This window comes from Mesocricetus auratus, unplaced genomic scaffold, assembly GCF_017639785.1.
Source record: "Mesocricetus auratus isolate SY011 unplaced genomic scaffold, BCM_Maur_2.0 Super-Scaffold_100018, whole genome shotgun sequence".
In the NCBI taxonomy this organism is placed as follows: Eukaryota; Metazoa; Chordata; class Mammalia; order Rodentia; family Cricetidae; genus Mesocricetus; species Mesocricetus auratus.
In genome coordinates, this window is record NW_024429199.1 from 20,551,987 (window position 1) to 20,569,059 (window position 17,073).

The 17,073-nt window shown below is 40.1% G+C and overlaps 1 protein-coding gene across 3 annotated transcripts in view; it reads right to left on the minus strand.

Annotated features, from left to right (window-relative positions):
* Window positions 1-17,073, minus strand: part of Arhgap18 (Rho GTPase activating protein 18) — a 210,109-nt gene that overhangs the window by 48,145 nt on the left and 144,891 nt on the right. For all 3 annotated transcript variants that reach the window (XM_013110241.3, XM_005065717.4, XM_040758215.1), the window contains exons 3-5: window positions 15,014-15,249; window positions 10,504-10,567; window positions 3,930-4,108 (exon numbers count right to left, since the gene is read on the minus strand). In XM_013110241.3, coding sequence (XP_012965695.1) covers window positions 3,930-4,108; window positions 10,504-10,567; window positions 15,014-15,249 — 479 coding nt within the window. The remainder of the gene's footprint in view (window positions 1-3,929; window positions 4,109-10,503; window positions 10,568-15,013; window positions 15,250-17,073) is intronic.

Sequence of the window (17,073 nt, forward strand, 5' to 3'; positions counted from 1 at the left end):
GATTCTTAACTCTTTTAGCTAGTCTTTCCCTCTCCCACACTCCCCCCTCAGGAATAGACCTGGGGCTGCTTGGCTGGTCCCCGCTGCAGCCCTAAAGACACAGCTCACAACAGGGAAATGACTCTGGTTAAGAGTACTTGCTGTTCTTGTAGAGAATGCAGGCATGGTTCCAAGCACTCACATGATGGCTCATAGCCATATATGACTCTAGCTCCAGGGATCCAACACCCTCTTCTGACCTGTGTGAGCACCAGGCACACACATAGTACACGTACATTCATGTATACAAAACACTTGTCACATAAAAATATAAATAAATATTTTTAAATAAAACAAAAAATGAAAAAGGATTCTCTAAAAGGAGGTCCTGGACAGGGTGGTCCTTCAAAGATAAAAGCTAAACTTACTTTACTTTGGGTCATATTAACTATTTAATACTCTTAAGGAATAAAATAATATTGTTTTTAAAAGAGCAGGCTTTAGAAATTGAGGATAAACCAAAGCAAATTAACCTAACCAGACATGCAGTTGGCAGCTTAGCCACGCAGAGAATAGCGGCCTTAAAAAAAAAAGTCTACAGCTCAGTAACTTGACTGTATCAAGTCCCCTTTGTGATATATCCCAAGGACACAAATGACTGCAGAAAAGCAACTTTATAAACATTCTGAAGCGTTCACACTGAGTGTGGTCACCATTGGCATTCAGAGAATGTTATACGCTGAATTAGAACAAACAAGTGTGTTTCTGACAGTGAGGGCACCTGTCCTTTCCTAAGAACTACACTTCTCAGCATGGAAGACAGAAGATGAAAACTACGTCTTCACCAAACAGGGCTCCCAAGTGAAAACCAGCCCAGAGAACTCCTAGTGTCCTGGTCACAGGTGAAGATCTCGACTTCTACTAAATGGAACTAGGGACACTTGAAAATGTGACACTTTTAAGTCTTTAGCAGGAAATACACAAGATAAGCCCAGAGAGATTTTCCTATGGTATCATTAAACATGTATGAACCCATGGGTTAAGATGCTCTTTTTATAAACACACAGAGACATGAATTGATCACTGTTAACAGATGCCAAGAAAGCAAAAACTAAATTTGAAAACTTATATAGTTGGAAAAACTAACCATCTTGATAATTTTTTAAAAAGGAAATGTCCAAAATAATAAATGAAAAAGAAGAAACAATTAGAACCTCATCCTTTTGGATCATTAATAAATTATGTAGTCAGGTATGGCTCTGGACCACAGCTTTAACTAGACAAAAAAAAAAAAAAAAGTAGCTAGATTATCCCCAGTAGACAACACATGAGAACATATCTAAAGTGTGTATAACAAATCAAAACAAAAAAACAGGAACTTAAATCCAACAGAACTAATGTCAACTAGTTTATAAATACACAGAAGATGTGAAACTCTACTATGAGGACAGAATGAGCCAGAGGGTGCGATTTGCCTTGAATTTAATTACAAGGCTCTTTCAATAAACTTTGAGGACAGGGCTAGAAGATAGGACAGCAGTTAAAGCACTTGCTATACAATTGAGAGGCCCTGAGTTTGGATTCCCTACGTGTGTGCAAGAGCTGCCTGTATTCCAAGTCCCCAAAGGCAGAAGACAGGGAATCCTCCTCACAAGATGGCTAAGCAGATTAGCTGCTTCAGCAAGCCCTGGGTTTGCTTTAAAGACCCTGTAGCAGGGATAAGTTGCAAACACCTGTACACATATACATGTGCCTACACATTCATGAGCATGCACATACATGTGCAATGCACATATACATGTGACAAGACAAATAAGCTTTGAAGAAGTGAGGGGGCACCAAACGACAAAAGATGGGAGGGAAGAAAAGAAGAAATCAGTAAGACTTGAGAAAGTCAAGGTCAATGGGAAAACAGAAGAGAAAGTAGAGACATGGAAGGATGGAGGGGGTAAGGGAAAGATGGAGAGTCTAAGTGTCATATCAACCCAGTTCAACCACAGATTTTATTTGGAGCCTGGCTCTCAAACTGCAGAAACAGTCATGATAATTGAGATACCATTTCAAGTCTGAAGGCTGAGTATTTGAGATTAAAGTACCCAGTTAAAAGGTATTTTAAAGGTATGGTAATGATCAGAGGGGTGTGCAGGTTTTAAAACCTCTTTTTCTTTTTTGTTTTTAGCAATATAAACCTTTACAGATGATTACCAAAATCCAGATGTGTGTTTCAAAGTAACACAGAACAGGAAACAGAACAGAGTTATAGAGGGGTCTGAACTGGCCATGTTAGTGACGCCGAGGCTGAAAGGTAAGTTAAGTACTCAGAAGTTCCTTACATTATTCTTTTTTGTCTTTTGCTTTAAAATGTATGAAAAAATTCAAGGCACTCACAGCAAAGAGAACACTGTGTACAGAAGGCTTAGGTCCTAAATACCATTTCTTGCTGAAAGGAACCAGTTTCTTTAGGAAACGGCTGCTTTCAAGTCTAAGAGGGAGAAAATTACAAGGTGAGCCGGGAACAGTCCGTACTAGAGAACGGAGAGGAAAACTGATTAGGAGGACATGGTGGAACAGTGTGGGAGCCAGCTGCAGGCCCCCACTGAGCAAGGTGGCCAAGGCTGTGTGACTCTGACCATCAAAGACAAATGATGATATCTATAAAACGTTTAATGAAAACGGTCAGCAGGTCTATAGTGGCAGGCAAAGCCGAAAAGAGAAGCAGAGCTCCCAATTACTGAGGAATGTTGCTGTCAATTAATGTAGCTTAATTTTCCCAGCTTAATTACTGTTCCAGAAAAGGATAAATGGAGACCAAAGCACTGCACAGTACGTTGTAAGATAGGATAGACCCAATTCAAGGACTAGTCTAGCGTAAGTCACAGGTAAGAAAGCTATATTCACAGGATGAGAACTAGGAAGCATCTCCCTTAGCCAACTTGGCGGCAAAAACTTCCATCATGGAGAGTGGCTTGTATCAATTCAGAGGCATAGCGGTTTTGGTTCAATGTTTAATTTGTATCTAATCATGATGAAATAATCAGATAATTTTTAAATGCTATGAACTGTTTTTAAAATGTTTTTAAAAATACAAACAAATTAAAAAAGAGGAGAAATCTCAATTTAAATCACCCAGAAATATAGGAAAACAAATGCAATGTGTACTCTCTATACAAACCTCAAAAGGGTGTGAAGGGAGAAGCCATGAGGACAGTCTGTGACAATTGCCAAGGGCTTCATGATTGTCTGTGAAATGTTAGCTATGACTTTAGAATCTAACTTCTTAAGTCTTAAAACTTTGTTTACTTTTTATCTATTTTATTTTTAATTTTGTTTTTATATTTATATGGTGTTTTTCCTGCATGTATGTCTGTGAACCTCACCACACGCATGTCTGATGCCCACAGACACCAGAAAAGGGAATCAAATTCCCTGGAACTGAAGTTACATGATTGTAAGCAGCCATGTAGTTGCTGGGAATCGAACTCAAGCCCTCAAAGAGCAGCCAGTGTCCTTAATCACCAAGCCATCTCTCCACCTCCAACTCTGTTTTCAATGGTCTTGAAAAGACTCAAATACCAAGTGAATATGTACAGTGTATATACAGACAGATAGGCATAAAAATATAGGTTAGGAAAATATTAATAACTTGAATCAACTGTTGATGGCAATGTAATTCTAACTATGCTATGCTTTTTTTTTTTTTTGGTTTTTCGAGACAGGGTTTCTTTGTGGCTTTGGAGGCTGTCCTGGAACTCACTTGGTAGTCCAGGCTGGCCTCGAACTCACAGAGATCCGCCTGCCTCTGCCTCCCGAGTGCTGGGATTAAAGGCGTGCGCCACCAACGCCGGGCCCTATGCTATGCTTTTAAGTTGTCTGTGGCTGCTAAAGTTTAAAAATGCAAAGCTTGCCTTAAAAGACATTCTTTTAGAGGCATCTGAATGTGTGTTACATACAGGCAATGAGGCATCATTGACTCTGATCTTCTGCATCCTCTCCCTGTTGAGTTCTTTCTGATTGACAGCTTGCTCCGCAAATGACACCTCCAGGTTGATGTCCGTTTCGGAGGCGGGAGCATCCTCAGGCACCCGTGGGATCAGCTCCTTGTTATCAACAGCCCCACTTGATGCCTGGTCTAGGAGAAAAAAAAAGACAATTCAACTGCATGCCTTTTATTTAAAAACCTTCTAATATATTAACAAGACCCACGGGAAGAGTATTCTTTACTCCAGGAAACAATTTACTGTTAATTTAATATTAAAATATCTACTCAAGGAACTATACTAATAGTTCATGGTATAAAAGCCGGGAGGTAGAAGTGACTAGCAAACCAGGGTTCAACTGTGGATTCTTTGTGATCCCAGTTTTTCCACTGGGTACAAATGCAAAAGCCTACTGAAACACGGCAGAAATTCTCATAACATTGAGTAGATGCATTTCTCTCTGCTAGATAGTAGAAAAACATTCTCATGCATTTAGTAAATGCAACTGTTGTGTGCTTCTGCACTAAGGGCTAAATAAAAGCAGAGCAGGAGAGGTGAGCTTCATTGTAACCTCTGCCTAGAGCCTTTGCTTTAACTCCCTCAGAGTGGAGCACATCCAGGGGCAGATGTCCTCCACACCCTGGAATGTTACCTACGTACCATGGTAAAAATTCCAAAACAAAAGCTGATGCCAACAACTCATCACTACAGACGTCGGATCCTGAAGCACCTGGTACAAGAACGGACAGGCTTCATACCCGAGTCTAGCAAAGAGCACAAAGGTCCCTTCTGCTCTGAGTCAAGCAAACTGTGAATATTTGCATCCACATTTCAAAACTTGGTTTTGGCTTTTTCATTTTGTCTGCGGCTGGTCCTCTAGGAAATAATTAACACTGAAAAATTTTCTTTGATTAAAAACAACAGCTACCAGGATAGAAGAAAACACTTCCAAATTTCCGTGGTGATTTTTTGGCTTTTGTACATCCCACTTTTGAAAAGTCCTGGCATGCACACTGGGGTTCTTTTCACTGCTGACGCTTGATTCACAGTAAGAAGCTGTGAGTTGAAAGAGGAACAGACTGACATGGTGGCCCATGCCTCTGACTCCAGCACTGAGGAGGTAAGAAATCGGGAGTTCGAGGTCATCTTCAACTGCATAGTGAGCTTAAGGCCCCAGGAGCTATGAGTCCTGTCTCCAAAAGCAAAAATAGGGTTGGTCAGGTGGCTCAGAGGTAAAGGCATTGTCATACAAGCCTCGCAACTTGAGTTCCATCCTTGGGTGCCACAGCGAAGGGAAGAAATAACTCATAAAAGTTGTTCTCTGGCCTCCATATGTGCATCGTACCATGTGCCTGACTACACATGTACATACACTCACCCCCTATATATATATACACAACAATAGTAAATAAATTTAAATACATGAGTAAATAAACTGATACCTGGGCATGGACGATGCCTCCAATCCAAATAGTGAGTCAATTTCCTGACTGAGCAAAATGAAACCTTGTCTCAAAAAATAAAAACACAAGAACAAAAACAGCACTTTGCATGTTTGTCTACTAACATTGCACATTGTGAAGCAAAATGACAAAAGATGAAGTTAGTTTTAAAAATCTAATCGAGTATAAGCCAGAAATCAGAGGTGTATTCCTTAAAGCTTAATGCTCAGGAGTGTTTCTGTCATCACCTTATTATAAAGCAAAAGCCTTTGTTTCAATCAAAATAAAGTTAATAATGAAATATTAGTCTAGTCTCATTCATTCCCACTGAACAAGCAGTGAGCTCCATGAACATGTAGCCATGCTGTCACATGGCACTCTAATCTCAAAAGGGTCTCGTCTTTGTTAATGCTTCTCTACAACCAAATTACAACCTGCAAAAAGCCTAGATTTTTGGCATGAGCCAGCCCCGCTGGCTCTCAGGCAATCTTTCTGTTAGACAAGCAAGCAAACATATACCTGTGTTAAACCCCTAAATAACAATGAACTGAAACTTCCATGACGGTATTATCTGCTCCCTTCTATGTCAGAAGAGTGTTTTTCAACAGTCTCTGACAATTTTAAATAGAATACTTTTATGACTAATTTTAAAATCATTATCATAAATGTCAAAACAAAAAATAATTTTATTTCCCCATTAGTTTATATGGTTATATGTTTTGCTGTGAATACATTACTGGTTTCCTAGGGAACAATTCAATGAGAAAAGAAATGATTAGCCATTTTTTCGTAAATTAGAAGCTACTTTCAGCTGCTGGATGTTGGTGGACAAGAATTTAAAAACGGTTCTCTTCAGTGCTTCTATGTCAGTTACAATAATCACACCGTCCTCGTGCATAATATAAATATGCTGTGCCGAATTCAAAATGGAGCCATTCAGAACACATTTAAAACAAACTGATTTTCTCTGGAAAACACGGCAACAAGAGCAAAAAAATACAAAACGCACAAACCTCAGTTCAAATGTGAAGTCAAGTTCAGGCAGGAAGGAGAGAAAAATAAGTGTGTTGGGGGGAGATGGGCACTGCTGGGAGACAGACAGTAATTTGGCTAAGAGGAATGATGGACCATCATTCTCACACAGAGAAGTTAAAGGAAAATATTGAGGCAAATTCCTTGCTTGTTAAGTCCTCAAGTGCTATTTCCTTCTGTGAATCTGTGTGTGCTCATGCATACATGTGTTTGTCGGTGTGTGTGTGTGTGTGTGCCTGTGTGAGTGTGTGTGTGTGTGTGAGTGTGTGTGCCTGTGTGTGTGTGTGTGTGAGTGTGCGTGCCTGTGTGTGTGTGTGTTAATTTGTGCAGGTGGACTCACAAATGTGTATACATGGATGTGGAGGTGGGAGGAAAACCTCAGATTCCATCATCCAGCACTGTCCACTTTACTCTTGAGACGAGTGGCCTAGGGTCATTGGCAGAGAGCTTAACAAGTATGCTAATCTGGCTAGGCAGCACACCTAGGAATCCATCTGTTTAAACTTCCCTAGTGCTGGGGTAACAAATATTTTTGAGTGTGGCTTTTTCACATAGGTTCGGGGAATCACACCCAAGCCCTCATATGCTTACACGGCACGCATTTAACTCGCAAGCACATAACTGATTGAACCATCTCTCTAGCCCTTCTGATTTGGAAGAAGACAATATGTTTTGGTTAGGATTACTTTTTAAAAATTGCCCAGCTGTCCAAAATATACAGAAACAACTTTATTTTAACAGATGGAAGCAGATGCAGAAATCCACAACTAACCATCGGGCCAAACTCTTGGGGTACATCTAAGTGAGGGAGGAGCGATAATATGAACAAAGGAGTCAAAACCATGATGGGAAACCCATAGAATCAGCTGACCTGAGCTAGTGAGAGATCACTGACTTCGGTCTGTCAAATGGGGAACCTGCATAAGACAGAACTAGACTCCCTTAATACAGGTGACAGTGGTGCAGCTGAGGAAACACATGAGGCCTAACACTAATGCACAAACGACTTAATGGAGCCCATTCTCTATGGCGATACCTTGTTTAGCCTAGACATGGGGGTGGGGGAGGGGGTGCCTTGGTCCTGCCTCAACAAGATGGGACAGACTTAGTAAACTTCCTAGGGGAGGCCTTACCCTCTCCAAGGAGCAGATGGGAGGTGGGGTGGGGGGAAGTGGGGAGAGCTCGAGGGGAGGAGGGAGGGGGAACTGGGATTGGAATGTAAAAAATAAATCAATTAATAAATTTTAAAAAGTGTACCTCTGCACAGTTTCCTAGGATTCTGTAAACCACTTAAGAGCTGCTGATTACACATAAAAGATAAAAATAGTGGAAAAAAAGTATTTTCCTCTCTCATGGAAACCAAAACTAAAAATATACAAATCACGCCGGGCGTTGGTGGTGCACGCCTTTAATCCCAGCACTAGGGAGGCAGAAGCAGGCGGATCTCTGTGAGTTCAAGGACAGCCTACAGAGTGAGTTCCAGGACAGTCTCCAAAACAATACAGAGAAACCCTGTCTCAAAAAACCACAATATATATATATATATATATATATATATATATATATATATATATATATACACATATATATATAAAAATCACTATGAAAAATTTAAATTATTAACATATTAATATTTCTAAGAAAATATAGATACTGGGCCTTTCATAGAGTTTTATAATTTTATGAAGAATGAAGAAAGTGGGTTAATGTGAAATATATCAATACTTTCAATATTTAAAGTCTATTACTTTTTAGTTTGAAATTGCTTTTTAAAGATCTTTTTTATGTTTTTTAAAATATGTATTACTGTTTAGTATACATGTATCTGTATTACATGCATGCAGTGCCCAGAGGAGGATGTCAAATCCCTGGAACTGATGTTACAGATGGTTATGGGTATTGGGAACAGGACCAGGGTGCTCTTAACTGCTGAGCCATCTCTCCTGCCCTAAAATTGGTAGTCTGGAATGAAATAAAAACTCAAGTGCGAGGAAAACATTTAGATTAGACTTACACTCATGTTTTGAGATTTTAATCACAACCAGCCTCCCTTTACAAATTCCAGATAATATTTCCATGCATCCACATCACGGCTAGGCTTGATTGTCAACTTAAGACACTTGGGAAGAGGGAATCTGAACGGAGAAAGTGCCTCCATCAGATTGGCCCGTGGGCACGTCTGTGGGGCATTTCCTTGATTGCTAATTGATGGAGCGGTATTCAGCCTACTGTTGGCAGTGCAGTCGCTTGGCAGATGTCCCAAACTGCATGAGAAACACAGCTTCACATGAACCTGGGAGCAAGCCAATAAGTACTACCCCGCTATGGCCTCGGAGTTCCTGCCTTGGCTTCCCTGGATGAAGGGCTGTAACCAGCAAGCTAAGGCAACTCTTTCCTCCCTCAAGCTTCTTTTGATTAGTGTTTTATAACAGCCACTGCAACAATAAAACAAAACTATTGTAATCTATTTCTGAACTTTCCAGGGTGTTCAAATCAACATTCATTCACTGATAAGCAAAAGAGTAGGGAAGTCCCGAGAAACAGGTGCAGCAGCAGAAGCTACCTGGTCACTTGATGGGCTATCCACAATCTCTTGGTATTTTGCCCTGCAGCTTGATTCCTGCTGCTCAGCCTTCCAGTAGAAACAGATGTAAATCAGGACACAAGTTTGTCACATCTCCCTTGCCTACTGTAAGCTCAGCCTGCAAGTGCTCATATAATGGACTTGTCACACAGAACCTTTGTTGATACAGCCAACATTATGAGCTCAGGCAAGAGAGGAAAACATGAAGAAAGGACAACGTTTTCCTCGATATCTGTTAAACAACTGGCAGTCGCTCTTCCGCAAAGCCCAAAGCATATTGACATTGGCACAAAAGAGTCATCTGTCTCTCTGAGGACCCAGTTCGCCAGCAGGCTAGGGCTGGCATAGCCAGCCTGCTCGCCACTTCAGTGTCTGCTGGCACAAATACAGGAGGAAATACCCAACAGTTCATTCTGATACAATACATGTAGCTACAGAGGCCTCCACAGAAGATAAAGAAGCATGTTTTTATAGGGAGAGTGTGTGTGTGTGTGTGTGTGTGTGTGTGTGTGTGCTCGTGCGTGTGCACTCAGTCTCATGATGTTCATGTGAGTATTGCATGCCCTCATATTTTTAAGTAGGGGTGCAAGAGAGAAGTATTAAGAAAATCCTGACAAAACAAAGATGATATATGCTCTCGGATTCCTGAAACCTCCCAAACAACCTTGTCCTAATGAGTGATTTCTAGAGGAAGGTTGGGAATGCTTCCCAGTCCTCTACTTTATCTGAGAGCCACTCCCCGATTCTGCTAATTCAAAGTCCAAGGCAACACTGCCATGCACAGATACCTTAGATGCTAAGGCTGAAGAACATAATAAAGACATCTATGTCAGTATTTCTTAAGTAACTAGAGGATTAATTTTTTTTAAGTTCCAATTTTAGGACCTTAGCTATGGACATGAACCTTTTTCTTGGTGATGCTTAATAGAATCTTTGTATTCATTTCCTTCTAGACACTGAATTTCCAATTCATTCCTGAAATAAATGTTTGATGTGAAAATGCATGAGAAAGAGAATTATCAATTTCAAAAGAAAAATTTTTAAAGGTTTCTATAAAATTTCTGAAAATGAAACCATTTATTGATTTAGAGCTTATGATTCATGAACAAGGCACTAACTACACATACTCGATGCATGGTCTTGGGAACATAGCTGCCCAAGTCTAACCCTGAGTTCTCTCATCTGTAAAATAGACTGAGAGCAGTACCTACCAGGTAGAATTCTTGAGTGTAGTGAATGAAGCAAAATGGTCTGCACACCAATTTGGATAATGATAAACAGTCAGGAAGATGTATATATAATATATGTATTTGGATCAGATGAAAATACACATAAAAATGATAAGGGGCCAACCATGCATTTATCTATGTTGACCTTACGCTGGCATTTTAGTAGAAGTTGCTTAGTAGAATAGAAGTAATTTGTTAGAGTTACAACTGATTTACTATAGTAATTAAAGGGGCCAATCAAGAGCACAGGTCCCACATACCATCTTTTCCTTGGCATTTGTTTTCCTTCGTTCTGGCTGATGGTGATTCTGAGCCACCTGGAGACTAAACACAGAAAAGGAGCCACTTAATCCTCTCCAACTCATAACTAAAGAAAATGCTGTTGTAAATAACCCCATTATAACCTTCAGAGAACAAGAAATGTACTCAGACTTATACAAGTCACAGTGAGGGAACAAAGTGCCATGGTTATAATCAATAGATAATTATCCAGCAAGTGTGTGATTACTCATAACAGTGAGACATATCCAAGCACAATTGGGAACATCGAAGATGTCAAGAATGTCCCTGTCATCTGAAACACCACTATATAGATGAAAGGGAAATGTTAGCAACATCCAGTAATAAGTGGATATATATGGTTTACTCACACTATTACATAGTATTTAGCAACAACAACAAAAGAAAATACAGTCCAAAATCATGCTTCTACATGAATAAACTCTGAAAAATATTATACCATACCAAAGGAATAGTCACAAAGAGCCACATATGTTATAATTACATGTATAGGAAAAAGTCTAGAACAGGCAAATCACACAGACCAAAATATCCATTATTGCCTGAGTATTCAAGAGGAAATAAGAAATAATTACTGATGGATATGAGTTTTCTATGGGGAGCATAATAAAAATGTGTTATAGTTGATCATGATAATAGAGAAATCACTGGATTATATACCTCTTTTGTTATTGGTTCTAAATTATTTTTAAAAATTCACACATGCATATATTTTGACCATATTCAATACCGCATTACCTCTTATCCCCTCTCACTCTCATGGGACCCCTTCTTGTCCCAAACAAGTACCCTCCTACTTTTGTGTCTTTTTGATGGGGGGTGACTAAAGTTTTATTAGGATCTCTTGCATAAGCATGGGTGTGGACTTATTTATTGAACCAAGAGCAGCTTACTAGTGACTACACCAGTGAAGTAGCTGACTCTCCATTTTTTGTTTCTGTTGTTGATACAGTTTTCACTCTGCCAGCACCACACAAGCAATCATTTCCAGATTGAGTGCTATGCTTTAATCAGGTGATCATACAATATATGAATTTTATCTCAACAGTTACATCATCCAACAAAAGCACTAGCTAACACAGGAAGTAATATAAAACCCTTAATAATAGGAAGCATCCAGCCTGGTGGTGGTTCATGTCTGGAATCCCAGCACTCTGGAGACTGTGGCAGTCAGATTCTCATGAGTTTGAGACCAGTTTCAATGTGTTCAAGGCTAGGATGGGCTGTGGGGTGAGACCTTGTAGATAGATAGATAGATAGATAGATAGATAGATAGATAGATGGCAATCTTAACAAAGAGATAGCTCAAGGATTAATATGCTTTTCATACAAACATGAAGACTTAAGTTTACACCCCATAATCCAGGTGAATACCTGGGCAGGGCTACAGGCATCTGGTAGGGACAGGTGGATACCTAAAGCTTTGTGGCCAGCAATTGTAGCTACCTTCTGGCCAGCCACGGTAGCTACATTGGTTAGCTTTGGATTCAGTGAAGGAGTCTACATCAAGAACAACAACAAAAAATAACACGGTAGAGAGTGATTGGGGAAGACACTTCATGTTGACCTCTGACCTCCCTACACGTATACATATACCCTTATGCATTAGTATGCACATGAAAAATAAGTTGTTTAAAGAATGAAAGTGAGATAAATTAAAAATAATTGCCACACTGGCAATAGGCACTAATATACTGAAAAGAATTCTTTCTATAAAGAGATTGGTGCCATGAGCCATGACAGCTACGAGATGGTCCTTCGGGGGTTGATGAACGTGGTGAGCCAGGACTGACTCTACCCATGCCTGTGGTCAGACAGCAATTCTTTCTTTCCAGATAGGGCTCTAGGAGGGTTCGGAAAGGGAGTCTCAACCAACCATATAAAGAGGCCTATTTGAATGCATTAATTTTGATAATCACTCTAATGGATCCCATCTCTACATTCACAAAAATAATAATAACAACCCTCTCAACATAATTAACCTCAAGCTGTTCTCAACAAAGGACCCCTCTTTTCCTCACACCCAGTTTTATAAAAATCACTAGGGCTGGTGCAAAAGTCATTAACATACGAGTTAGAGGCCTATAGGGCTCAGGACAGTGAAAGGTGAAAAGCAAGTGACAGAAGTGACTCATGGCATGGTCAAAGGTGTACTTTAGTTGACTGCAGTACAACACTCTCCTTCCCTCTGCCTATAAGACCACAGAGGATTGGCCTTCCATAACATAGTGAACACGGCCAGGGATTCTAATTTTAAGTATGGATATATATTTGGAGTATGTGGTCAAACCGTTTTTGTTAGTAATTGAAGACAGGCACGCTGATGGATACATTTAGGCATTAAATTTCCTGGTGTCAGTATGAGCTCCATGCTTAAGTATGGACACCAGAAAAGCTGAATACACTTTTATCCCAGAACAGAGGACCCACAAACAAAGATGGATACTTAGGGAATGGGAAATGGAAAATCAACTTCTAAAAAGTGGTGGTATTTCAATTAAAGGTATCCAGCAAAAGAAAACATTTTTCTTAATTTGTTTGTGTTATTTCTCTCTTAATGAGATCAGCAGATAATAAAAACTACCAATTATTTTAGATTCTAAATCACATGGGTTAGACTTTTCCAGGAATTTGCTGAAAAAAAAAATGTTTCTTCTAGCATGAAGCAACAACACTGCCCTCAAGTCTGGCAGGAATCCCACACCATATATTTACTAAGGTTCAGCTTGCTGACCATTCCTGCTTTTCACTTCCTCTGAGTTTTCTAGATGGGTAGGATCAGGGAAGAAGTGATGCTTTTTAATTAGGAAGGAAATGTCACATTGCATAGCCTTGCCATTCATTTTTCTATAATGGAAACCAAGTAGATGTCGCAAATAACCACTGACTAGTAAGCAAGCGAGCAACTTGTACAAGTGCCTGGAGCAATTTAGTGACCCTGAGTTCCTGTAAATGGGCTGAGTTTGATCCACAGTTGGCCATGCAAGCAGAATAATAGTCTGTCACTGGAAGGATTTTTGCAGAAGAATGAAATGATTGCAAAAAGTAAAGACTCTCTACATAACAACAACCCAAAAAAGTGCCTTAAATATAAGATCTCCCAATCCCACTTTTTATGAACAATCATGAAAATTTTATTGCCCTTTGCTTATACTATAAATGAATTCTCAAATTCAGACTGCTTAGCATCAAAGTCATGTTTGGAAGTAGAAATACAGCAGGAGAGAGACCGCTTTAAAGTCAGACAAAATTGGGTTTAGCATCTACGGGACATTGAGCAAGTTACTTAAAGTCTATGAACCTGAGCCATAGGATGGAATTGATACCACCTCACTCATAAGACAGCTGTGTGGATTCAATGAGATAAAGCAGGTGAAGCAGTTAGCTCAGTCGCTGTGGCAGCAATTGCTACTGCTAATGTTGTCATTATAACCATTATCCAAGAATCCTTTTGTTACCCTCCCAATGACTTCACTGAATTTTCTAAGCCAGAGCTGATGGGGCCAGAAGGCAAATTTTCTGTGCTCCTAAAAACATCATTTAGTTCAGCTGACTTTTCCCTGTTGGGAGCAAAACTTCCTTAAGTATGATTGTTTTAACCCAATGCAAACTCCTTATTTCCTCATAGATAAGCAATGAACGACCTATCAGCCAGTCATTCTTCAGGAACACTTCTACCATCTCCCTAAAATCTTTTCATTTACCAGTCTTCTATTTGCACCCGAATCCAGCAGCTTCCAGAAAGCACTGGGTTTGTGTTAACTCGAATCTATAGGCCATGCTAGGTGCCTAGAGTTAGACACAAAGAGGAGAATCCTTCACATCCCAAGGTTCCAACTTCATTCATAGTTCAGGTGCCATGGGTTTCTTCACTCCTCACTTCCACTCATCCTTGAGGGGGTTGAAAATTCAAAACTTTCCACAAGCAATAATAGATAAGGAGCAGGCGGTGGTGGTGCACGCCTTTATTCTAGTACTCGAGAAACAGAGGGAGCTCTGTGAGTTAGAGGCCAGCCTGGTCTACAGAATGAGTTCTGGGACAACCAGGGATACACAAAGAAACCCAGTCTTGAAAACAACAACAACAACAAAAAGATAAGGAATAACTCCCCCATCTCACATCCCCTCCCTGCCTCCAGCTTCTACTGGCAGGCAGGCTGTGTGGAAGGCCTTCTCTACCACTCTGTCACACCCAGTGGTGTCATGGGCACATCTGAATGCTCCCAGGACTCCATCCTACCTAGCAGAGGATCATCACACTGAATTTGAACTAGCTTAGGTATTTGCCTCACTGGGGTAACTTCTAAAACAGCCAAACTCGAGATTACTGGTTCACTGCCAATACAGTGTTTTGACCCTGGGTAGATAATAGGTGCTCGTTGGGTTTGCAATGATCTGAAAGAAACTGGATTGGTCCAGATGAGTCTAAGCATTTCACCCTTTCGCCTTGGTATCAGTAAAGAAACTTACTTTTTCTTGTGCTTCTCTCTGTTGAGCAAATATGTCTCTGACGTCAGGAATGTGGTGCTGTTTGTTTTTCTTCCTCAAGGTCTGAGAGACCGTTTCTACCCGTTTCTGAACTGCTGCTGCCTGAGTCCGGGTCAGTGTGGCTAAAAACGCGATGCTTTCGTGGGGGTCATCGACAGACTCTCCGAAGAGGTTGGACAACCCAGCCTCCTTGAGCCATTCTTCTTCCAGCTCCCCCTCTAAAAGTTTTGAAAAAGGAGGAGATCATTTTGAAATCACAAAGTGTAAAAATGTTCATGTTTTTAGACGCCCAGAAACCCTGACTGAAATGTTCTTATTATAACCAAGCCGGTGTTGAGAATCATTATCTGAAACTTGGACAACTGCCATCCACTCTGGCCAGAGCGATTGCAAATTTTGGGTCAATTTCATATATACTTAATTAAAAATTTTTTAAATTGCTTCACATGTAATTAACCTCCACAACTTTCTGCATATTAACTAAGGAGGGCCGTACAGCACTCCTTCCAGAGGCAAGCGAGCCATAAAGAGATAACTTGTTCCAGTACATGGCACAGGAAGTTGGTGCTGAGAGCACATATGCAGGCCTAGTTTCTTGGCTTAAATTCAAGGCTATCTTGGAGTCCAACACTAATCTCGAAAAGGGTTTGTTTTCTCAGTTTTCTGTAGCTGATGAGGCATATGGCAAGGTAGCAGTAAAAAAAAATATCTGGGCATTGGGGAACTATTCAATTTCAAGTTTAATTTTCTATTTTTTTTCTCCAAAGCATACATCAGATACCACAGATAGTAAAGAATTTTTAAAAGCACATTACTTTCAGCAACAACAACAACAAAAGAGTTTGTATGAAAACTGATTAGGTGAATGATCAATTGAAAACACAGAAAGTAGGAATTCAGCTGTAGTTCCTTCTACATCTGAATATCCAACTAACCTGGATTGCTGAAAAGCAAATGGGTCTAAACTGAACATGGATATGAACAATTTTCTACTCCTTTTCTACTCCTCCCCCATTCCCCTTCCCACCCCTGTCAGGCAGGGTTTCTTTGTTCTAGCAGTCCTGGAACTAGCTCTGTAGACCAGGCTGGCCTTGAACTCAGAGAGATCCACCTGCCACTGCCTCCCAAGTGCTGGAATTAAAGATAAGTACCACCCCCCAGCCTTTTCTTTTCTTTCTTTCTTTTTTTTTTTAAGACAGGGTCTCACTACATAGCTCAGGCAAGCTCTAAATTTTTGATCTCCTATAGCAGACTCCTTCATGCCCTACCAGTGACCTATAGATATTTCATTTCTCACCATTCCCTAAACACAATATATTATCGATAAAGTACCGTACGTTGTATCATGTACCATAAAACACAGAGCTGATTTAAGTACACAGGAGTATGCAGATAGGTTTATACAAATTCTATGCCTTTATAAAAGACATTTCAGTATCTATCTGTGTATTTTTGGTGTTCTGGAAATCCTGGAACCAACCATTCCTAGACACAAAGAGATGCTGTATTTTAAGACCTAATGAAGCATGTAGAAAAACAGATGGAAAACTAGAACAGAGTCACTTCAAGTACCATGTTTATAGGGAGAGATAAAATAGTAATGACAGGTCACAAAAGAGTCTGTACCCCATTTCAGAAGCTTGACAGCCATGTCACTTTGCAACAGTCAGCCTGAAGCTAATTCTGCTTTTTTCCTCTATAAACTAAATGAGGGCCACCAGAGGTACTTCATGAGTAAAGGCCAAGACACTGTGCAAATATTATCATCTGGATCACTAGCAAATGCTTTCTGTCCATGTGTACCACAGCAACTCCTTGAGTATAGCAATCAAGTGTCAATAGCCCTGGTCACAAGAAAAACAACCAGCCACTGTCATTACTGCTGAATAGATAAAACACACTACAGGTGTATAAACCCAGAGTGCTGGGGGAAGGGATATGGGGCTTGACATATCATGACAAGGAAAACGAGATGATTATATCCATTAGTACATTAAAAATAGAAGAAAAACTCAAATTATTTAAAATCTAAGAAAAGCTAA